This window comes from Colobus angolensis, unplaced genomic scaffold (genome assembly GCF_000951035.1).
Source record: "Colobus angolensis palliatus isolate OR3802 unplaced genomic scaffold, Cang.pa_1.0 Scaffold544, whole genome shotgun sequence".
NCBI classification, from domain to species: domain Eukaryota; kingdom Metazoa; phylum Chordata; class Mammalia; order Primates; family Cercopithecidae; genus Colobus; species Colobus angolensis.
In genome coordinates this window covers 100435-126498 of record NW_012118977.1, presented here as the reverse complement: position 1 = coordinate 126498, position 26064 = coordinate 100435, and the positions used below count along the sequence as shown (strand labels likewise).

At 38.1% G+C, this 26064-nt stretch overlaps 1 protein-coding gene across 1 annotated transcript in view; it reads right to left on the bottom strand.

The window, feature by feature from the left end:
* Window positions 1–26064, bottom strand: part of GRM7 (glutamate receptor, metabotropic 7) — a 420030-nt gene that overhangs the window by 371131 nt on the left and 22835 nt on the right. Inside the window, exon 3 of the mRNA XM_011961283.1 lies at window positions 23851–24005. Within this exon, the coding sequence (XP_011816673.1) occupies window positions 23851–24005 (155 nt within the window). The remainder of the gene's footprint in view (window positions 1–23850; window positions 24006–26064) is intronic.

Sequence of the window (26064 nt, the reverse complement as noted above, 5' to 3'; positions counted from 1 at the left end):
AGTAGCTTATCCAAGGTCCAATGCAAGTGGGTGGAAGAGTGAAGCAATTTATGGTGAGGCATGATTGAAAGGACCCTGCTTGTTAAATGATGGATGGAACAGTTTTCAGTCTAGCTGCCCTTCTAGAATGAGCAACTTGGGAGCCTGTCTCTCTCCTCCTGGAAGCAGTAGAGAAGTAACAAGGTTTAGGAGAAAATTTGTCATCATAATGTTCCTCTAGTGATTTTGTGGCCTTGGTTCAAATACTTTGATGATGTCTTTCATGGCAGAAGGCAGGTTATGATTAATACTAACGTCACAGAACTAACATACTTAACACAGGCCAGGTTTTAAATATAAGAGGCAGGGGGGTGGGGGTGGGGGCTGAGATTTGCTTTTACTTACGGTTCTTTATCAAAGCTAACTATCAGAAAACTTTAAGTTATGTTGGAAAGGAAGAGCACCTGCAAAGAGACTAACAAGTCTCATAGAGCAGAAGGCAGGGTATGATTAATACTAATGTCACAGAATGAACATCCTTAACGCAGTCCAGGTTTTAAACATAACGGGTGATGGGGATGGGGGCTGAGATTTGCTTTTACTTACGGTTCTTTATAAAAGCTAACTTTTAGAAAACTTTAAGTTATGTTGGAAAGGAAGAGCACCTGCAAAGAGACTAATAAGTCTCATAGAACAGAAGGTAGACATACCGAAATCCATCAAGATCCATCCCACATATACTCATCACCATATAAACTTCCCAGGCTTTCTACTCTCTGCAAAACTCCATCCTAGGTACCACAGAAATAAAGGAAAAAAATCACCTGTGAGGGGTTTATAGTGCAGTTTGCTATATCTAGCAAAGTTCATGTCAGAGAGGAATGCCTTTTGCTACATGAAATAGAATTAGTGAGTTGCAGACCTTAAACTTAAAGAGGTACATTTGTCTTGCCCAACAAGTATTCTGAAAACACAAAGTCTACGGCTGGCACCAAGGTTCAGCAGTTACCCGAGACACAGGCGCATTCTCAGTTTCTGCTCTATCGTCCTTGCCAGGTTGACTTAGTGACTCATAGGCAAAGCAGCTCCAGGCATCACATCTACCAGTAAGGTACAGAGAAGGGTTTGAGGTTCAAAGGACTGTGCTATTGCTAGCATCCTATGGACCAGAATTCAGTCACCTGGCCATCTCAAAGCAGCAGGAAAGTTAAAATACTAATTGTTAGGTACCCAGCAGTGAAGAATTTGTCAGAAATGGTTTGGGGGCATACAAATCAATAGTTTCTCTTACATCAAAACTTTCTTCAAAGATTCTAAACCAGAGTACATTATCAGGGTATCCACAGTGTCGAAAACTTTTTAATCAAATGGTATAGGACACAAAAGCCATGACGATGAGTTAGAAAAATTTTCCTAATCTGTTACCTTGGTAAATCAGCCTTTTACAATATGTCTTGTCATGGGAAAATCTTTGCTAATTCTAAAGTTGAGATAAGCTGCAGTCACTGAATTTTAGTGCCATAGTTGGTTTTGCAGTGGGATGATAAAAGCAGGGATTTCAGCATTAGAGGGCCCTGTGTTCAATTCCTGGCTTTGGACTTGGATGCTAGTAGCCCTGACCAAAATCATCAACTCTCAAAGTGTTGTTTTCCTCATCTACACAAAGGATAAATATCACTTATATTTTCATAAGTTTTTTGTAGGACTTATGTTCTTATACATTATTTAGAATAGCATCCTGCTCAACACAGATGTTCAATAAATGGTTGCTTTTGAAATTAGGTGAGTTTAAGGTCAGCTTTGATTATACATCAGGATCACCCGAAGGATTTGTTAACAATGCAAATATTATGCTATCTCTTCCCACCTGGTCCACCTCGCATACTAGGGCTCAGGAATGCTTATTTCTTAACAAGCTTCATTAGAGATTAAAGAGCAAAACTTGGTGTGAAAATCAAGAGGCCCAACTGCCTTCTAATTTTAGGAGTACTTTATACTAGGGAGTAGCAATGGAATTTTTGAAGGCAAATGTGGAAAGATAATTTTGCACTTAGATAACACTATAAAGGTCAAAATGTTAAATATATGAATAAATACAAATATATAAATATGAATATGTTAACTGGAGTTTAGAATCAATGTTTCTTTTTTGACCCCAACTGGATTACATAATAGAATTTAAATTGAGGAAAAAAATAGCAATAGTTATTTTCTTTCTTATGCTTTCTGTCTTCTCTCCTCCTCTCCTTTTCCTTCCTTCTGATAGGAGGCAGAGGGGAGTCGCAATATTTTAGATTCGTAGACTAATAACAGGGAAAGGTACACCCTGAGATCTGGCAATGAAGAAGGAAATTCATGAATATTCACTTGGAGTCCATGTTTAAAATACTCAATATAAGAATATTTTTTCCTCAATGAGTTATAATTGTTTGATAAAATGCAATCTGAGCAATAAACAATAACTTTGCAGACATGCTCAGGATGAGTTTTAGCTCCAGAGATATTGGGCAATGCAGAGAAGCACTTTAATTAACCAATTAATGTCTTCAATAGTTTCTTCAAGCACCTGTTATGTGCCAGGCACCATGCTAGTGATGAACAAGAGAGAGGCCATCTGTGTTCTCATAAAGCTTATATTCTAGGAACACAGATGTTAAACAAATATTTATGTAAGTATTTAAATACAATTTTGATAAGTGTAGTGAGGAGAAAATATAGGTATCTTTAAGGAATTATAGTGGTGAGGGTGGACTTTGGGCAAAATAATTGGGAGAAACTTTTTTTTTTTTTTGAGATGGAGTTTCACTGTGTTGCTCAGGCTGGAGTGCAATGGGTGATTCTCCTGCCTCAGCCTTCTGAGTAGCTGGAATTACAGGCATATGCCACCATACCTGGCTAATTTTCTATTTTTAGTAGAGATGGGATTTTGCCATGTTGGTCAGGCTGGTCTCAAACTCCTGACCTCAGATGATCCACCTGCCTCGGCCCCCCAAAGTGCTGGGATTACAGATGTGAGCTACTGTGCCCAGCCCCCAATCTCCTTTTCTAAATGTTCTTTGCTTCTGCTCAATGTCTTTTCCTTTCTCTTGACACACAGGGTGCTTAATTAAACCCCATTAACGAATGATATGGCCATTAGCAACAAATACCACCTGGTAACACTTTTAACTTACAGTTCTTTAAAGAAAAAATACTATAACCACTTACTATGATGCGTCACCATCTGCAGTTTAAAAGAACATAATAGTAACTCACCTGCCGTCCCACCTAAGATGTTCTCAAGACAAAATTAGCCCAACACTGACAGAAGTGAGACACCTATTCAATAATTATAATTTGAACTTTAAAGAGGCCTCCTTGTATAACTACAATTAGGCTGTTGTTTTTCTCTCAAAATAAGGTGGGTTTTTTTTTGCCTACTGTTGTTCAACAGATGTTGATACCTTTAATTACTATGGTTGTCACTTAAATCTAATTTCAAAGCTCTTTTCACTTTGCCAAGAATCAAGCAGTGTTCATGCTTTGAGGGGTTCATGCTTTCTTTAAGCAGTTACTCATTATGATGAAACACACATTCAGGTCTGGCTTTGGTGCTATTTCTCGCTCATGATCTGATGTAGACATGTATTTCTTCATTGTCAAGAGACAGAAAACAAAACTGTAAACTAATGAATTTGGGAGGAAGCTCATAAATATCCAATGTTTCAACTGGTACATCAATTGGAAGAATATTATTCATATTAATTTTGTTAACACTACAAATATTTAAAAGACTCAATAGATAGAGATGCATATAGACATGCTGTTCTGAAATGAATTACATTTGATCAGAATGGTTATGTCAACACCATTTAGATTTATGTGGCACTGGTTGTGCTGGAGAGTTTGGTACTCCACTGGTCTCCTTTCCCAGCTGGGATATCTATCCCTCAGTTGCTGAGTATGTTGGCTGCTAAATGGCTCAGGGCTGCCCCTTTCTCCAGAGCAGAGGTTCTCAAAGTGTGGTCCCTGAGCCAGCTGCATCAGCATCACCTGGGAACTTGAATGCAAGAGTTTTATCCCACTCTAGACATACCAAATCAGAAACTCTGGATTGAGGCCCAGCAATCTGTGTTTTAGTAAACTTACCCAGCAAGTGATTTGATAAATGCAAACATCTGAGAAAATTTGCTCTAGAGAATTTGGTTCTTTGCTCAAAATGTCTTTGTATGTTTGTTCACAAAAGAATTCCCTTTAGGTAAAACAAGACCTAACAAAGGAAGTAACCATCTCCCCTCACCTCACTTAGCATGGTGACAGCTTGGTAAATGTATTTGAGAACTTTCAATACCCAGATTCCCCTGAAACCTCTGGCTCACTATCTATGTTAGAAGACAGTTGGGGGACTCTTGCTTGAAGATATTGGAAAAGCTTAGAAGGAAGCAGGCGGTCTGCAAGGCAGTGAGGCTCTGCCTCTTCTCCCATCCTGGCAACTGAAAAAATCCACTGGGTTTAAATCTCTGTGTGGCCCAACTGAGAAAGTGCTGGCCTGCTAAGTGAGGAGATAAATTATACATTGGAAAAGCTGCAGGACCTGGCTGACATATACTGGAAGAAACTAGGAGAGTATGTTTAAAAATAGATTCTACAGGCCAGGTGCGATGGCTCATGCCTGTAATCCCAGCAATTTGGGAGGCTGAGGTACATGGATCACGAGGTCAGGAGATCAAGACCATCCTGGATAACACAGTGAAACCCCATCTCTACTAAAAATACAAAAAATTATGGGGCAAGGTGGCTCATGCCTGTAATCCCAGCAATTTGGGAGGCTGAGGTACATGGATCACGAGGTCAGGAGATCAAGACCATCCTGGATAACACAGTGAAACCCCATCTCTACTAAAAATACAAAAAATTAGCAGGGCATGGTGGTGGGCACCTGTAGTCCCAGCTACTTGGGAGGCTGAGGCAGGAGAATGATGTGAACCCAGGAGGTGGAGCTTGCAGTGAGCCGAGATAGCACCACTGCACTCCAGCCTGGGCGACAGAGCGAGACTCCGTCTCAAAAAAAAAAAATAAATAAATAATAAATAAATAAATAAATAAATAAATAAAAATAAATAATAAATAAATAAACAAATAAAATAAAAAAATAAAATAGATTCTACAGGGCTGGGCCAACGTGAGGAGAGGCCAGACTATAAAGCTGGATACAAGAGAATTTGCTGATATTGGAGATTCGTCTATGACTCAACACTTTGACAAGGATTCTGAGGGCCCCTCTACGAAGGGTTGAGATGCTTCCTGGGGACTTGAAAAAAAGCAATGGCTTTAAATGAAGTAGAGATGCCAAAATTGCCTAGCAGAAAGTGAAGGAGGAAATAAAAATGCTCAGAGTTAAAAAGAAAAAAAAATTGATGGTATGTGACTATTATGTGAGAAAGGAAAACGGAGACAAACTAGATCACTTGAGGGGACCTGTAGGCACACCTTTTACTCTGGCATAAGGGGAATCCATACTCACTGAAAAGGCCAGAGGAGGCTGTTCTTTGTAAGTTGTGACTAACAGAAGATACTATTATAGAACTGGGCTGAGGTCAGCAGTTCCAGAGAAAAGTTACAATTCTCTGCCCAGTTTCCAGATTCAGAACTCATTGACTGAAGTTCCCCATGAGGTAGGATCTTGTAACATTATAAGTAAATAGAGAAGTGATTCCTTCACTTCTTTCTTAAATGAACCTATGACATTAATTTTGAAAACTATACACTAAAGAAAGGAGAGTAACTAGATTTTTCAAGGACTCTCATACACCTAAGTTGAAGCTCACATGCAGGGATGAAAATCATGATGCTGACCACCATTGCCTGAAAACATGCATGAGAATGGAAGCTCTGGATCAGGAAATAAATGGAATCCTGGTCCAGGTTTGTTTCACAGGTGGTCCATGGATTCACAGTACTGGTTTCCGTAGGCCCTGGTATATAATTAGAATGAACTATATTACACCTTTGAGGGAAGGCATGATAAATTGGTGTCACCCGTAAAGATGTAAAGGAAGCAAGGGTGGTGATACCCATCATATCCACGATCTTACTAGCTTGATCCTTACAAAAAAAAAAAAAAAAAACAGCTTAATTTTGGTAGATTATAGTGGACTGTTGCAAACTAAATCAAGTAGTAGATCAGATTATAGCTGTAAAGTAGTTCTTACTTTCAAGATTGTATTTCACAACACCTGGCATAGTATAAGTGCCTACTAGAAGTTCACTATTGTTATTGTTGTTATAATCATTAACATTGTTACAGAAATATTTCCATAACAATGTGATTACATTTTATAGAGAATATTAACAAAACCATTATATGTTATGTGAACATTGACTTGGCAAATTAGGTTTTTGGGTTTTTCTAATATCTAAAAGAAAAGAGTTTAAGAAGCAGCTTGCTTTCATATGAGAGGAACAACAGTATACATAAGCTACAGTATATTTTAACATTGTGGCAATTCGGCAGAAAATCAGATGAAACCACTATATTGATGATATCATATTAATCAGACATGTTGAACGATAAACAGCAAGTTCTCCAGATGTCTTTGTACAAGAGATGTGCACCAGAAGGTGAGAAATACACATTACAAAGATTTAGGATCCTTCTATGTTACTCACAGTTTGTTTTTAGTTTTTGTTGGGGTTATGGGGTGGAGGGGGACTGCTAGCCCGGGACATGTCAAGACTAACCTTTCAAAGTAAAAGTAGTTATTGTGCCTTTCCCCTCTTACTCCTAAAAAAGATACACTATGTGTGATAGGCTGCTAATGATTCATAACTATCTCCCTCTCCTTTGGCCGAACAGGAGCTGACTCCAAAGTTATTTATATCTCATTACTAGATACAGCCTGTGGCTAATGAATGACTGCCTCTGGAATACACATATCCATCCCTCTTGCCTTTTGGTGACCAGTTCTCTTGTGCAGTTCATGCTCCAGAGATCATGATGTGTTCAGGGGGAAGTGAGACTCCAGTGGCGAACATGTTCTTGCTTACTTGTTTCCTTTGTCCCATGAGCAATGCCTCAATAAGGTATGGCCCAGAATCCCTGAGTTCGACTCTGCTTCTAAGGAAGTCAATCGGAGACACTGATGCCATTACAAAAGGTACATTTCTAACGACCATATACCACTTTCAGTACTTTCTCTAGCTCATTTTCAAAAGAGGATAACAAATTTTGTGCTTCTACTCATAAATCTCCCACTCCCTAAATAGAGCACCAAGTAGTAGTTAAGAACGTAGTGGTAGGTGGCATACAACTCAGCCATAAAAAGGAATGAAATAATATCATTGGCAGCAACCTGAATGGAGTTGAAGACCATTATTCTAAGTGAGGCAACTCAGGAATGGAAAAGCAAACATCATATGTTCTCACTTGTGAGAGCTAAGCTATGAGGACACAAAGACATAGGAATGATTTAACGAACTTTGGGGACTGGGGTGGGGGAAGAGGGGTGAGGGCTAAGGGATAAAAGAATACACATTGGGTACAGTGTACACTGTTGGAGTGATGGGTACACCAAAGTCTCAGAAATTACCACTAAATGGACGTATCCATGTAACAACAAAAACAAAAACACCGGTTCCCCAAAAACTACTGAAATAAGATAAATACACACATAAATGTTTTTAAAAATAAAAAGGTGGTAGAGATCAGATAGCTCTTATAATGAAATCCAAATTTCAGCAAATATATTCTTAGGTAACTTTGGGCAAATTGTTTAACCCAAGTATTCATTTTTGAATCTAGAGAATATTAACAAAGTAGTTCTTACTTTAAAGATGGTATTTAGTATACCTGGCATATTATAAGTATCCACTAGAAGTTCACTACTAAAATCATTGCCATTGTCATCATTAACATTTTATGGAAATATCTCTATGTAGATATACAACAACTCTATTCATGGAGGAAAAATAATTAAAAACTTCATATGTTCCATTTTTATTTTTTCACAACTAATTTCAAGGGAATTCTGTTTTTATTTTACCATTGACTATGTTCACGATATTCTGGGGTTTTTCTTGGAATCACACACTAATTTGCCAGAGGCCATTCACATTGATGTTGACATATGGAGGCCAGATATAACCCAACCATAGCATCATAGCATAGGTCACAAGCATCTGCATGAATGATGTTGATAGCTGAAATAATCAATTCGAGACAAGAACATTTTTTAGAATTTCATGGTACTTAAAAGTAAGTGCCAATATGCTATGCTTCACTTGGCCTATGTAGAATAAATTCTGTTAAACTTTTTTTAAATCATCAGACAGAAATGTTTAATGCTCAATTTACTCCTAAAAAGCAAATTCCCTGAGGTTAGAATGAATTAGTGCTCCAAATGTCAGTGTCAGAGTGACTGACTTTAGGAAAACTGGTATTTGACTAGGAGAAAAAAAAAAACAACAACAACTGCCACAAACCCAAGAGTGTTAAACTATGAGCTAAAATACAAAAAGATAAATTTTGTTCCACTGTGATTTGTTGTATAAGAACAGGGAAAAAAACATGTAGCAGAGAGATCAGAAATAGCTAAGACACTATTTCCTTAGGAGGAAATTTATATGATTAATTACACTACTTTTTGGGACTGATCAGAGGTTAGTTTCTATATTCATTAAATTCATCAAATAATTGAACTCTCTGCTTACATATAATGCCATGTCTACACATAGGTCGTAAGGCATTTAAGTTTATAGGTAGAAGTACAAATAAGATTCTCATCTAAATTTAAAACTTGCTAGTATCATTATTAGTATCAGAACCTTATGAACTCTATATTTGTGTGACAACTCAGAACAAAAATAATTCATTTCTAACACTGGCTGCATTATATAGCTATATCTTTCTGCATTATCTAACTTTTCCACTGCCTTTTATCCATATATATTATTTTACTTTTTTACTTCTCTGTATGTCTGTGTCAAAAGCTCATCTACGGGACTCAACAGCAGTGAGGCTTAAAGAAGATGGAAAAAAGCACTAGGGTACTTTGCCACAATGGTACATTAGCTGAAAAAAATGTGCAAAAATGTGAATTTACCCTGTAAGACATCTTCTTCAAAAAGATAGGAGTATTTGTGTCTTAATACAGTCTTTCAGTTTAAAATAGAAAGTATCAGAAATTACATCTAGAGAGCTCTCATAAAACAAATGTTTATGATGTATCAATGGATAAACGCATCATGGTATATTTGTACAATGGAATATTATCCAGCAATAAAAAGAACTACTATTATATGCAACGGTAAGGATCCATTTCCAAAACATTATGTTGGGTGAAAGAAGTTGCAAGCACACACACACACATGCACTAACCATGCACTGATGAGGTTCAGGACATGCTATCCCAAAATATGGCACCTTGTCATCTGAGGAAACAGAAGCAGAAGAAGGTTACTCTCTGGCCTTTTCCTGTTCTTCTCTGAAGCATGTCACACAACTCTCACTCAAGAAGGATCCTCCCTATATCTGGAGGACACAACTGCCCTTATCTCCAAAGACAGGGATAGAGAGAAGAATCTGAACAAACAGACCTTGCTATGTTTTCCCAGTTTATTACCATTAGATCATACTCTCTTTGTCCAATCATACTTCTCCACAACTGTCCACCTCTTCATCATACTGAGCATAAAATATACAGGTTTCCCTTTTTCTTTTGTTTTCATTGCTAAAGGCTTGTGTGTCACATAAAACTTGTATTAAATAGATGTGTATGCTTTTCTCTTGTTAATTTGTCTGTTGTTATCAGCGTTTCAGCCATGAGTCCAGCAATAGATGAGAAAAAAATCTTTACTCCCCTACTATGCACATAGCTACACACACACACACACACACACACACACACACACAGATACTGTACAATTCCATGCATATGTAATTCTTTGAAGTGCAAGAATAGAAAAAATGTATTTACTGTACGATATATAAATAATTATATTTATATAAAGTGAAAGATAAGTCAACAGTAACCTCTATGAGTGACAGGAAATGGAACCCTGAGAATCTATCTGGTGTGATAGATATACTTTATGTCTTGCTTTGTGTAGTGGTTACCTTGATGAATACATATATCAAATGCTATTCAGTGGTACACTTAAGACTTGCATATCTTAGTTTATGCTAATTACACTCCAAGGAAAAGTTTAACAATAACAATAATCAAAGGCAACAAGATACAAAAATAAGTCTTTAATAAAGAAATGTGTCTAAGAACAGTTAAGAAAAACAAATGGTATCTTTTGTCAGTTTTTTTCTTTAGCCCTAATAAGTTAAGGAACTTGTTGGCTTTTGTGTAAAGTTTACTAACGGCATCAGGCAGGCTGAACCTAAGTAGATACATTCAAACCGTAAATAAGTCCTAGACTCTTTTGCCATACTGTAGACATTCTGGTTTCTAGGCAATCTAGGATAAATTCTCGACTCCACTAGATATCTCAGAAAGACTAGTCTCAGCTCTAGGTTGATATCAAATGCTAGAACCCATATCCCAAAGACTCAGAGTGGTCCATTTTGCTATAGGTCTCCAGAGGGCATGAATACAGACCATGATGTGGTTTCTGCCAATATCTCCATCACCTACCTGAAGTCTTTCATGTTCTCCAGCTTATCCTAACAAACATGTTGATATACTGATACTTTTGGCTCTTTGCAAATTCTGTCCCCCTTAAATGAACCCTTCCACCCTTTTTTCTTTCTTTTTTTTTTTTAATTTATTTTTATTATACTTTAAGTTCTAGGGTACATGTGCATAACGTGCAGGTTTGTTACATATGTATACTTGTGCCATGTTGGTGTGCTGCACCCATCAACTCGTCAGCACCCATCAATTCATCATTTATATCAGGTATAACTCCCCAATGCAATCCCTCCCCCCTCTCCCCTCCCCATGATAGGCCCTGGTGTGTGATGTTCCCCTTCCCGAGTCCAAGTGATCTCATTGTTCAGTTCCCACCTATGAGTGAGAACATGCGGTGTTTGGTTTCCTCTTCTTGTGATAGTTTGCTAAGAATGATGGTTTCCAGCTGCATCCATGTCCACCCTGTTTTCTTAGTTCAACTAATATATGTTCTTTAAGGCGTCACTCTGATGTTGCCTACTTTTTTCAGCTAATACACCCTCTATCTACTGGTGTACACACAACCCCCTAAGCTTATCTCTATTATCACAATCCATCCTCTGACATTATAATGGTTTGATTATTTTTGTTTGATTTCCCAAATTAATCATGGGTTTCTTTAAAATAGGGACAGGATCTTATTTCTTTATTGCTAGGACCTACTGGTATGTCTAGGTTGAACTCAATTAAAGTTTGTTGAAGACAAGTTCAATGAAACAACCTCAAAAACTCACAAGTTGGACCACCCTATGTCTCTTGCCAAAACCTCCTAAAATCCAACAAGACAATTTGGCATTTTTGTCTGAAATGTGAATTCAAAGAAAAAAGCAGTCAGCTCTTTTTGCAATATGAAAGAGGATGGAGTATTAAGAGGTTAACAAAGTAATTTTCTCAGACAAATTACAAATAGTACAGTAAATTTAGTCTTTGGAAACAGTATGCAAAACATCCCCCTTTTACAATTGACTAAGTAAAAAACAGTTTCTACTTAAAGTTAGAAGAAGGTCATTTTAACTTTAAAATTTCAATTAACCTATAGCACACACCTAATATCAGGAACATACTGAGCCTAAAAAACACTCACCTTATTTAGATGGTTTTTTCTTCCCTTTTCCAAATGAGAAGAGATTAACTAGCATCTAATTTTTGTTAAAGAACATTAAAAAAACCCCTTCAACCTCCCGAATTTATAAATGACTTTTCTTCCAGCCATCCATTTGGCTAACTTAATGGCCCTTTCAATTCCCTCTACTGATTTGCTTTCATATTAAGCCCTGGATTTAATAGTTTCAAGCACTTCTTTCTTATTGTTGTCACTCAATCCAAACTAATTATACTTTCTTGCTGTACTAGGTACAGTTCTTCACAGCCCATGGGTAAGTTTGTAAGCTCATGGCATGACCTACTGCTTGCAAGGAAGAGAAGTCTTAGCCCCAGTCTTTATTTAATTCCTTCTCCCCAGTGATGGACCAAGTTCCTGCTTTCCTAAATGGTAAAAACTGTTTTCTTGTCCTTGTGATAAAAATAAATAAATAAATAAATAAATAAATTGCTGATGTCCTTAAAAGGGAAAAAAAGTAGATTGTGGACAAATTTCACAACAATTTGTTTTGGCAGCAGTTGATTCCAAAGATAGGACGTTTCAAAATGTTAAGATGCCTGTGATATGTTTCCCCTTTTTCTTACTCGGTTTGTAGATTTCTTCTTTTCAGATTCAGATTTTAGACTTCACCTTTAGTTGTCTCCCTTTCTTGTTCTTGTTCAACCTCTCCTCTAATAATGCCATTGTTGTTTATCCTCTACATGAATAAAATCAAGAGAGGTATTTTAAGATCTTAAATTTGTTGTTTAATCATTTTAACTTTTGTACCCATAACTTCAAGAAGCCGTAATTCCTTCTCTTTATTCCCTCACCTCTTCTTGATAGCAGTCTTTCAAGTTCTTTTTATCTACCTTGCACAGTTGTTTTTTCCCGTAGAAAATCAGAGAATTCTAGGGCTAAAAAACATTCTCAATAACCTCTTAATCCTGTCTACTCATTTTCTATTTGACAGCACTAGAATAGACTGTTCAAAACATCTATCCATGCCTACTTAGCACTCTAGCTACTTTTTGTCACATCCAACACTGGAACTGATGTGGGTTAACTCCAGAACCAATCTGTTTTCTCTGTTCTTAGCAATACAGAGTAATTGGTGGTGATTATAGGACTACAAGTAAACTGAATCATGCTGTTAAGATAGCAAAATACCTGCCTCATTTAAGTTTCTCTTGAGTTTTTGCTCAATCTGTATGTCTCAACATGACCTCATATGCAAAATTAACTTGGTATTCTAGAGGACAGTATTATTATTTATTCTATGTAGTTATGACTTTTTGTCATTGACAACGGCCTATTCTTCAGAGATACTCAAAAGTTCTATATGACTATAGTTCTCCTTCCTTAAGGTCTGTGGTATGCTCATATAAAAATTGAGAACAGGTTGGTGGGAGTTCTAGAGGATGATATTCACTATAGACACATCACCCCATTCGTTTTTATATCCACTTCACCAGACTTTTTCCAATCACTCAGATGTAATAATCCTACATTAAAAATCGCCAATGATGTAGACACATTGTCAAATTGAATGGTCATTTCTCAGTACTTCTACCTGACTTCACAGCAGTACATGACGAAGCTGATGAAATCAATCCAGTCTAAAAACAGTTACGTCACCTGGTTTCCAATAAATTATACTCATGTTATTTTTGTTTTTCCTCACTGGCCAGTTTGGCTTCTCTTTTTCTTCTCCTCGTGATGACAGAATATTCTAGCAAGTGTCCTTTGGTTCCCTATTTTCTATATTACTTAAATACCATCTACATTTCAATGACTCCATAAAATTGAATTTTGTTTCCAGATGTCTCCCATAAATTCCAGGCTTATGTACTCAGTTGCTTACTTAATTGCCTACCTTCAGATATTGAGATACTTGGATAGATACTTGGATGTCTAATAGGTATCTCAAACTCAACACATTCAAAATTGGCATTGCTGTCTGTTCCCTTAAAACCTGCTCTAATGATAGTATTCTCTATCTCAGTTGATCATAATTCCATCTCTCTAGTTACGCAAGTAAAAAACTTTGCAATCATTCTTATATGTTTTTTCCTGCTCTAAACTCCTGCTGACTTTAGCTTCAAACTATATTTTAAATTCAGACATATCTCTTTATCTTCAGCATTACCACCCTGGTTCACCCTACTATCATCTCTCATTTGTTTTTTGTTGTGGTTGTTGTTGTTTCTTTGTTTTGGGGGCAATAACCTCATACCAGTCTCCTAGATATTATCCTTCTTACCCTATATTGCACATTCAGCCTAACTGCCAATATGATCCTTTAAGTACATAAGACAGATCAGGTTATTCCTGTGCTCAAACCCTACAATGGTCTCCTAATGGAATAGCAAAGTACATGCAATCGCCTGCATGGTCCATGAGATCTGACCCTCCTATTATATCCTGACTTCATCTCCCTCTTCCTCACTCTGCTCCAGCTCATCAGTTTCTGTGCTGTTTCTCACCCTTGCCTAGTGTACTCCTTCATTAGGACCCTTGCACTATTGTCTATGCCCAATGCACTCTTTCCCTGATAGATACTTGGATAATTCCTTTATTTATTCATATCACTTATCAAAAGACATCTTGATGAGAGTATCTTGATCATTGCATTTAAAATTGTAGCACCCCTGACCACTGATGATTTCTCTTTTCCTGCTCTATTTTTTCTTACTTTACAGCACTTGTCAGGTATGATGTTAACAAAATGGCAGAGTAGGCAGCTCCAAGCTCCTGTCCTGCCACAGAAATATTGAAAAACAAGTAGGAAGTGTCAAAACCAATTTTGTCAGAATGCTGAAAAGTCAAAGATTTACAGCAACCAAGTGAACATTAAATCAAGAAAAAGACAAATAGGATGGGAAAGCTTTGTGACATTTTTACTTGTCTTTGTCCCACCTCCTACCAAGGCTTAGCAGTAGCCCTGAGAACAGAGGTCAATGTGCCCATTGTGGGATCCTCATATAGGGTTCCAGAGGGAATAAAGGTGAGTTTATCCACAAATTATTCTATTTGTCTGTTCTAATTTGTCTGGGGGATACCTGAAGGATGCACGAAGTTTATTTGTTTCTTTTTCACCTAACTCAGAACTTCCCAGGGTAGAGAATAGGGAGGCACTGCTTGAAAACCCTGTGAGGTGAATGAAAAACCCACAGCTACCTGGGGCAAAGGATTAGAGCTGACGCATGCAATATACAGCATTAAGCCTAGGAGAAAAAGCTGGAAAGAGTTCTTTTGAAAAATGAGGGCACTGAAAATTACTTATGTATAATAGAGAATTTAGAAACCCATGTGTATGTCCAGGGCAGGATGTGTACTCAGAGAAGACCTGAGAAGACCTTAAGCTTTCACTGGTGACTGACCTAGGTCAGTGCAAGCAGGAAGTGAAAGATAAGGCAGAGTTATGAGGGGCCTAACTAAGGGTTGACGGAGTGTCCCAGCACAAGGCCAATCAGCAAAAACTGGGAGTGACTTGTTTTGTTTTGTTGTTGTTGTTGTTTTGTTTTCTTTCTAATAGTCCTGACATTTAGAGAAATCTCTGACAAGACACTGGTTGAGTATAGGGTGAAAAAACAGATTTCAGTAATCACACATGACAAAGAATACAATCTTTGCAGAAATAGTTTGGAAAAGTCACTAAACAAACATGAATGTAGCCTTCAACAATCAAGAACATTATACTAAAGGGAAGGTGGAAAATCCTATTTCTAGAGCTACTACATCATAAGATTCCAATGCCAAGGATTTCACAACAGAAAAATTTAAAAATACAAATAGGAAGATACAACTGATTAAAAGGGAGGAAAAATGGACAGAAACTGTCCATTAAGAAGCCCAGACACTGGACTTACTAAACAAAGAATTTCAATCAATTATCTTAAATATCTCAAAGAGCAACAGGAAACCATGGACAAAGAACTAAGGGAAAACAGGAAGAAAAGATATGACCGAAATAAAAAATATCAATAAAGAGTAGAAATTACAGCTTTTACCACCTCCTATTATTGTACATAATTTACTTATTTATTGTGCCTATTGATTATCATCTGTCTACTTCTGCTAGAGTGTAAATTTTTAAGTTAGCAAAGATCTCTGTTTTATGGTCACCAGCAATTGACCATAGTCAGGTCTGACAGTTAACATTTGAAAACTGGATGAATGTTATCTTCCCTATCCAACAGCCCATTACTTATAACTTTGCAATATATAGAGATGCCAATGATGATGTGATGACAGTGAAATCAATTTTTAGGGGGAGGAAGAAAGACGAGGGATAGAATATTACAATGTGGATATGATAACTTAGGGAGAAAGTTGCTGCTGACATAGTTGGATGAACCAGTTTACACTCCTGAGCATACATTATCCACACAATCAGTTCTCAATTGGGCAAGGGTCACATGAAACTCATGATTTTAAGCTGCGAGGTATTAAATGATTTTAAGGGAAAAATCTACTCAGTGTCAGATGTGCTTATTTGATGAAACCCTCCAATAATATCATTGGTGTCAAATTTCCTAGACCTGAGAAATGTTTTAACAAGACACTGGCATTCTGCTTTTCTTCTTTGGAATTAAAACTTAGGATATCAATATTTATACATTTCTAATTTCAATACAAATGGTATTTGTTTAAAATATTAAATCTATCTGCCTCTCTCTCTCCATTTTACAACTTTGTTGCCACTCATGAACCACAAGCTATACTGACTTCATGATTTTAAAAGCATTCATTAGTTTATATTTTCCCTTAGGGACAATTCTTGCATGGATATTTTCACATAGTTCATAATTTCTATAAAAAAGGCATGTGAAATAGCTTCACTTTATAATAGAAATTTACCAAAATAATATTTCCTGTGGTGATAAATATAGGGATACATATTAATAGTAAAGGTAACAATCTGTCTTGAAGCTGTCTGCACTTTCACTCTACAGTAATAAGACTTATAGTTCATATTTTTAAAAAATCATTATTTTGTAAAGCCCATTTATTCAACAGATATTTTGTGAGAGTCCATTAATTTACAGGTATTATTCAAGGGCTGGGTATACAGAGGTGAATAAGACAGGTATTTTATTAAGAATATCTTGGGTTACATATAACAAAATAGCTTAAAAGTGGCTTAAAGATTTTAACAGTGATTTTTCTAACATAAGAACAAATACTAATGTAGATAATTCCAGGATTGGTTCAATAGCTTAAGTAAGCCATCATGGGCCTAGGCTTTTTCCTTTTTCTGTCTCTCTTTTCTGCCTTCCTCCAGTACTAATATTTCCTTTCTGTGAAGATGGCTACAGAAGCTCCAAGTGTCCTGTCCTCACATGATAACATTAAAAATAGGAGGACAGGCTGGGTGCAGTGGCTCACACCTGTAATCCCAGCATTTTGGGGGGCTGAGGAGGGCGGATTGCCTGAGGTCAGGAGTTCGAGACCAGCCTGACCAACATGGTGAAACCCCATCTCTACTAAAAATACAAAAACTAGCTGGGCATGGTGGCAGGCGCCTAAAATCCCACTTACTTGGGAGGCTGAGGGAGAAGAATTGTTTGAACCAGGGAGATGGAGGTTGCAGTGAGCAGAGATCACATCACTGCATTCCAGCATGGGCGACAGAGTGAGACTCAGAAAATAAATAAATAAATAAATAAATAAATAAATAAATAAATAAATAAACAATAAAAATAAATAAACAAAACAAAAAAACAGGAGGAGAAGGCAGGAGTTTCCCATGTGAGAAGGGTCACTGCATACCCTGGTTTGGCTGGGACAATCACAGTTTATGGCCCTTTTACTTCTAAGGTGTCCTGGTTTGGATAAAATGTTATATAGTTGTCCTACTAACATGACTTTTTTTCTAAGGGAGGGAAATATCGCTAAGAAGTTCCCTCAGATAATGTCATCATGCATCCCAATAGTCAGGATGAAGTCACCTGTTCATCCTCTAACTGCAGGGAAGGCTGGGTAAGTCAGCATGTGACATTTTAAACCAACATATTGGGAGAAGTTTTCTGCTTATCTAAAAGGCCAAGAGAATGTCGAGAACATCAGTCACAAATGACAAATCCACAGCCTCCTTGAGGTAACTGGAATTTCACCAAGCCACATTCTGCAGGAATAATCTAATAATATCACGATACCCTACCAAGCCCCAGGGACACTTTCCCACATGGCTCTTGCAGTATGTCCCCAAAGGGTGTCCACATACTTCTCTCGAATGAGTCCACTGGTTATCTCCCTTCCTTTTGAGGAATTGCTTTCTTCCTCTGGGATCTTCTGGCCACGGTAGCACTGCCAAGACATTGCCAAGTAGCATGTTTTCTACTGAACCTGGAAGCCCCTCCTTTGCACTGCTGCCAAGACACCACATATGGTGTCAGAGCTGTTCAGACATCTGTGGCAAGTTAGGGGACAGGGCATCTCTCATCACTGATTGCCCTCTGTTAGAAAGGAAGCACTGCTGCTAGTGTCCTAAATGCTACCAAAGATTTCCGTTAAACAGAGCTTGAGGGAGACAGGACTTGAGATTTATCAATATTCAGCTCTCCTTTATTTTCATAAACAAACTCCTTGAAAAGAAAATTTGCTATGACTTTGTTGTTGGTTAATAATAAAGGAGGAGAAATCATGGACATTTCTTATAGGTAAAAGCATTTGTGAGTAGTATATGCGAACCTACCACTCTCTTTCCAAAGCTGTACAGTGGTGAAAGAAGAATGTGTTGAGGCTGGGTGCAGTGGCACATGCCTGTAATCCTAACAATTTGGGAAGCTGAGGTGGGTGGATGACTTGAGGTCAGGAGTTCAAGCACAGCCTGGCCAACATGGTGAAACCCTGTCTCTTCTAAAAATACAGAAATTAGCCAAGTGTCGTGACATGCCTGCAGTCCCAGCACTTTGGGAGGCCAAGGCAGGCAGATTACTTGGGGCCAAGAATTTGAGACCAGCCTGGCCAACATGGTGAAACCCTGTCTCTTCTAAAAATACAGAAATTAGCCAAGTGTCGTGACATGCCTGCAGTCCCAGCTACTCAGGGAGGCTGAGGCAGGAGAATCACTTAAACTCAGGAGGCGGAAGTTGCAATGAGCCAAGACTGCGCCACTGCATTCCAGCTTGGGTGACAGAGCGAGACTCTATTTCAAATATATATATATATATAGAAACACAAGTGCCATAAGACTGAGATGGCCTAAATTGCGGAACAAATACAGGGAGGATAAATGCCCTGGGAGGTCTCCTAGAACCACAGAAGACTTTACATGGGTGAGAAATATTCACGCATTCTGTTAGTCCATTGGGAGCCTATCTGTTGCCACTATGTAGCTTAGCCTATCAGACTGAGATCCTTTATGTAGGTCTGTCTGCCTGTGCCCTGCGGGATTTCACCTGTGAGTCCAATGGATGCTGGCCTTGGAATAGGGAAGTTTGTCTTTTCCTTTTGACAATGAAAACTTACTTATTAGGTCTGGCTCATTTTATCATTTTTCCTGTAGAAGAAGTTCTCTCTCAAAGCTCTTCTCAATTCTCAATTAGATTTCTGGAGAATGACCACATAGTTCATCAACATTTCCCAGGTATATTTGAATCTATCTTTTTTAAAAAGCTTTTTCTCTTTACTATTGTATTCTTGACCCCTAGGACTTGTTCATAAAGGATAAATATATCATTTAGATCCTACTTAATTACCTTGATGTACACAAAGAGTTACTAATTATATGTGACATATGCTTCAAAGTGGAATAGACACAGCATGCCTGAAGGGATGAGATGTGGAACAAGGCTGACATGATGAGGGAAGGAAAGCAGGGAAGGGTAGATGAGGTGTATACTGAGGCTCGGAGAACGCAGAGATCTCATGAGAGAGGGATAAGGGAAGGGAGAAAAAAGAGAGTGGTAATGATACAGAATAAATGGCATTTGGATACGATATAACTCAGAAACCATAAAAAGTTGAACAAAGGGCCCTGAGGAAGCCTTCAACCATATTTTCAAGTAGTTTTGGTTCAACTATATTTTTTCAAGTAGTTGCATGAGACAGAAACTCACTCTGCCACAGATAGCAGGAGTGTAGGTTTATCATGTAGTATCTCACGGCTCTCTTATCAAACAAGGTGATAGGGCCAAAACGCATATGCATTGTTTAGAAGCAGCACTGTGGTTCAAGGCAATATTTTGTTTTTTTCTCATTCACCCAGAAAAACCCTGTGACGCAGGTGGACCATTGCAGGTAATCAAGGGAAGCTAACGTAGGGCATATCGAAATTGGAGCCAGAAATATTTTAGTTCAGATCTTTACAGCTTTGATCTTTCCAGTTTTAGGAAAAATAAATAATTCATTCAGCCACAAGTAAAAATCATTATTATTTTTTTAAAAGTTAGCTCTTTAATGCTGGGTCCAGGGTATTTTTTGTCTACTCCTACATACATTGCAGATTTAACTCATGAACCAAGCTGTTCTACAGTCCCATTTGAAAATCATCACCAATTGTAAGAGTCATTATAGTTAGCTTTGAAAATCTACCCTTCATTATACTAGCTTCCTAATGTTAATGAGTATGGAAGAGATGAAAAGAGGCTGGTCCATGACCCTTGTTGGCCATAATTAGAGGATGCCTAGGACAGCCTACTCTCAGAGAAGCAGAGCACTTTGGAGGATGAAGAGTTGAAGGCGACGTGGGCCATTAGTACTCTGCGGATTCCTTGGAGGCTGGAGAGGATTATTAAGAGTCTAGTTAATGGGGCAACACATGAGTGAGGAAATGCCAGGGATTCCTTGGCTCATCAGACTATGCAGACAAACTAAAAATTACAGAAGTGTTTTGGCTCAGGAGCTGGAGGAGTGCTGCCAAGTTCTAGAGACATTCCCCAGATTTCCCATAAACACTGGGCAGCCAGCGGGACCGCAGCCACCCCTCCAGGAAACTGGCTCCTTTCATCATTAAATCGAAAGGGGGAAAATTACACCTTTGTTTAAGAAACATTGAAGTTCCCCTTTTCCATAAATGGAGAATAAGTACAGATAGAAGAGAAAGGCCACTTTCAAAGAGGCAATAAATCTGCCAGCATTTTGGTTTCACACAATTTCTGGTTATTTTGATGCACACTCAGAAAAATGCCAGCCAAAAATCCAGATGTTTGCTGAACATAGTCATGACATAGATCTAAAGGGAAAAAAAATGGTAGATTACTGATCGGCTCTTCCCTTACATCTGAGGGTATAGCATTATACAATACAAAGATATAGGAATGTAGCAGTATCATGAATATTTGAAAAATATTCTAGCCCAGCATAATTCAATATGAAACATCTGCAAAACAGGAAAAAGATAAAAAGAAACAGACAAGAAAACAAGCAAATGACTGTAGGGAAGGATAGGAAAACTTACTTGCCCACACAGGCTATACTCCATTTATAGTTTTATTTTAGATATTTCATAGTTTTGCCCAGAAGCTTTGGCACAACTGAATGCATTTCTTCTTCTTCTTTTTTTTTTTTTTTTACTTTCATAGAAGTGACACTGTAAATGCATAGCCACTATTTTAATGTTCTGTCTGCTATGAAAGTGAACAAAATTTGGTTGCTCTTTGTAAGAAATGCACCTAGGCAATATGGCTAGATGGAAGCCACAGCATTTTTGTACATGGCCACAAAAAATCTTCACTCTTCTCTGGGTGAGATTAGAAAATTTCATATGAACTGTTGCGATTCCATCACATTCTAATATTGTTTTTCTTAACATTGCTCTCCAATTTCATTGTTTGGAACCTTAATTTTTATTTCGTTAGTTCATGATGCTGTTCTTTGATTTTGTAAAGTTGTATATTTCTATATCTACATGAAAATAGTATTTTCTCTCAATAATTTATAAAACCTTTGAGATGACCCAGTAAGTTCCCCAAAATGTCAGGCATCAGGGGTTAATGGTCATGGAATATGTGCATTGTGTCTACATGGCATCTACAGCCTAGGAAGAGAGGACTTCAGTTGAAGCCCTGAAAGTTCTTCCTTTGCCTTGAATCTCACCCAACTCTTGCCCTTCACCCCTCCTTACAGTCACCTGAGTGAGTTTGTAATCTTTCCAATGCCCCCACAATCACATCTGACACACTCAGATGCTCTTTAGATTTTCAGCATAAAGTACAAACTCCTTAGTATGGTTTTCAAGACCCTTTGTAATGCAACTTCTGGCCCACTTTCAGATAGATTTTGTGCCAGGTCCTTATATTATCTACAATTCCTCCATCCCTCCAGATACTCCAGATACATAATCACTTAAGAATGTGTTTGAGCACCTACAACTTTCAGCAAAGAGCCATGTGCTGGGGTAAGATGGTGCATAATAGAGATATTTCTAGACAGAAACAAGTAAACAGTAGGAGTTCCAACAGTAGGAGATTTGTGGGATGCCATAGAAGGAATGGAAGGGGCTTCTAACCCAAACTTGGTTGGGGTGAGATGGTCACAGATAGCTCCCATGAAAAATTAACATCTAAGATGAGACCCCCCAAAATAAATAGAAGTCAATCAGCCCAATAGTATAGCAATGATTAGTACTCTAGAAGAGAAAAGGGTCTCCCCAGTGTCTTGTAAATAGGAACATTCTTAAAGAACTGGAAGGATTTCAAGAAGGCAGGAGTGCAGGACAGTGCTGCAGAATGAATTATTTGTATATTCCCCAATGTGTTCTGTTCCTTCATTTCTCTACATCTCCCTCAGAACTTTTGTCCCAGTTATCACTTCTTGCATCCAAGGATATCTTCCCCAACTACCACATCACCACCCTAGGAAAGCCTCCACGGTAACTCTCTCTTTGTGCCCTCCATACTGTATTTACAATGGTTCCCATGTAGTCTCTGCTTGTTCTGACACCTGCACTCAGGTCTGTGTGCTTTGAGGGTGAGAATTTTGAGTCCTCATCTTTTGTTTTCCTGACTCCTAGCACTGAGCAAGGCACGGAGAAGATACACAGCTTTTCCACAGCAAAGAGTGGAGAAGGTTAAAATATTGTCCTTTATTCTTGCAACCCATCTGCAAATGCATTGCTCTGGGTTGTAAGATAGGAAATCTTTTCTGGATATGTATTGGGGAATGAAATTAATTCAAAGCCTCCCAGTGAAAACATGGGTGACTCATGGGATCTTTATCTTCTCCAGATAACAGAAAGGAAACAGTGACAACCACAACCTGATTTGTCTAAAAAGCCTACACAGAACATGCAGCCTTCTGAGAAGAATAATTAATTAGATTTGAGTGGAGAGAGAATAGAAAATGCAAATATTTGATCCCTTTTTGAGTGAGAGGATAGAGTTCTTTTTAATGTGCAAAGCATGTTTTAGAGAATCTTTGGAGACATGGACCATCAGAAAACGAACACAAAGCAGGCTGTCAGCAGCGGAGTCCCTTTTTCTTTACACAGTATCTACTTTTAGAAATAACTTTTGTTTCCAAATTAAAGAATAACATAACTTATAATCAGCAAATATTGTTAGATTACAGGGTGGCAACAGACACCCTTTCCTACTTTTGCCTCTCTAAGTACCTTTGCAGTAGCAAGGAAGGCAAAGAAAGAGGCATAAATTTAGAAAGCCAAGAGAAGGACAGAATGAAAACAAAAGCGACCTAGTAAGGTGAAGGGATGCTGGTGCCTGAGAGAGGTGGTGTGCTGCATTACAGCCTCCCTGAGCAGGAAGGGACCTTGACAGGTAAGGGGGGAAAAGATTCTTGTAGTTCTTCTGCTAAGGAAATAATGGACGCATTGCAAAGAGAAAGTGTTCTCTTGGAAAATGTAGCTCACTTATACACACTTGGATATGTTATTATTTTACTTATTAACAATAATGCTCTCCTCTCAGAAAGCTCCTGTGGCATGAATGAAAAAGAAAGAATGTTTGCTAATCATGATATTATGAAAATAATATGATCTCCTCAAAAGAGGAATTTCAACTAAAAGAACAAACCAGGTGTGTGGCCTCATTTGTATTTCATGGCTATAAGTTTGAAACAATCCCACATGAGTTTGGCAAAAATGCCAAACCCTCAAAAAATCACATGCTTGGACCTTCAGCATGGCACCAAAACCTCTCTCAGCAAACCTACTGCTGATTAAACCCATACCTTCCACCGTGGCTCGCTTGGGCTGAATGGTGATGGCCCCTTCTGCAATATCTTCATGCTGGTGCAGTGGGTTGATTTTGGATCCCCAGCTGTCTGATCCCACCCAAAGAAAATGGCCAACTTGGTCAGCTCTTTTGGCTGCTGCAAGGATCTGCCTGTGAAAAGAAATATGGAAAGTTATATTAATGATAAAGAACATCAGCTGAATCAATGTATATTAACAGTCAGCAAAAAGAAAGGTACTATTATTTCTCAAAAAGTAAATAATTGCAAAAAACATGATAAAGAATTTATATGTCTAATATATAAAGATACTTTGTAAACCAATAATAAAAAAGATAAAGCATCTTGAGAAACATGAGCAAGTAATAGTAAACGTTAAAAGATAAAAAGAGAAATACAAATGTCCAGTAAGGTCAAGACACATATTTACATATGTTAGAAATGATGGAAATGCAAATTAGACCAAGGTACCAAATTCATTTTTCATATTGGCCAAAATGTTTGCTTTAAGAGTTTTGGCTTGAGACTGGAGAAATGAGCACTCTCATTTACTGCTGATGGTATATATTATCTCTGAAAAGCAATATGAATATGAATTAAACATGTTAATTATTTATTAAAATAAATAGAACTCCATGTTAAACATGAAAAATTTGTAACTTGTGTATGACTGAAAATATTATATATACATCATCAGGACAATGAGGGCAAATAAAAGAAAAAAGGGAAATAGTTATTAATGAAAAAGTTATTGCAATAGTATTTTTGGAAGAGGGGATTGAGGATTAATGAGATGTAATTCTATTTGTAGAACAGAAAAAGCTACAACTGAAGCCCCTTTGGGGTGGGTAAGACTGCAGGGTAAGGGGTTTGTTTGTCTCTCGGGACTTGGGAGTATCAGGCACTACAGAGCTACAGGGCAAAATGCAGGAACATTGGGTGAAAGATTGTAAATAAGGAGACAAAGGCCAGTTCTATTTCTTTTTCTTCCGGGCAGGAAATGACAGTTTTCTTAAAAAAAAAAAAAAAAAAACACGCAGCATAGGGACTAGGTTCCGATATTGTAAACACCAAAATGGTAAAAGGTGGATAAGAGATGGCGTGTTAAACCTGGAGATGGGGCTGGGAGGGAATAACTAAAAGTCAGTATAATAGAAATTGAAATGTTAAGACACTCTAGGAATCTTGAACTTCTACTCACAAAATGCTGGGAACTAGGGGTATGTTATCCCAAATAGAAAACAATTTTTCTGTAAAAATCTGATGCATATCAGAAAGTAGACTCTAGATATTCTTATAAAGAAGTCCTCTAATGGAATGGTCAATCTGATTCCCTGGCAACCCCATCAGTTGTCATGCACTGCCCATGGGCACAGAGCTTTTTACTGCCTTACTCATATGTGAATTGCCAGAAGACACTAATTATTGAGGAAAATCTAGATGGTCAAATAGAAAAATTAACAGAGAAAAGGAAATGTGTGGGGTGGAGCAGAGATAACATATGGAAAAAAACCAAAGTAATAAACACATTTAAATGAGAATGATCATATCTGTAATCAAGAACAAGATAATAAGAAAAAAATAACAAGAAACAGCTCTTATTAAAAATATGAAATGAAAATTACATTAGCATAAAGTGCAGAAAATTCTCTAGAAAGCAAAACAACAAAAAGTTGGAAAATAAATAACAAGAAATGAAATTATTTTTCCTCTTATCAATAATCAACCCAGGGGGCGGAGCAAGATGGCCAAATAGGAGCAGCTCCAGTCTCCAACTCCCAGCGCGAGCGACACAGAAGACTGGTGATTTCTGCATTTTCAGCTGAGGTACTGGGGTCATCTCACTAGGGAGTGCTGGACAATCTGTGCTGGTCAGCTGCTGCAGCCTGACCAGCGAGAGCTGAAGCAGGGTGAGGCATCGCTTCACCTGGGAAGTGCAAGGGGGAAGGGAATCCCTTTTCCTAGCCAGAGGAACTGAGACACACAACACCTGGAAAATCGGGTAACTCCCACCCCAACACTGCGCTGTAAGCAAACCGGCACACCAGGAGAATATATCCCACACCTGGCCAGGAGGGTCCCACGCCCACAGAGCCTCCCTCCTTGCTAACACAGCAGTCTGCCACGATCTAACTGCAAGGCAGCAGTGAGGCTGGGGGAGGGGCGCCCGCCATTGCTGAGGCTTAAGTAGGTAAACAAAGCCGCTGGGAA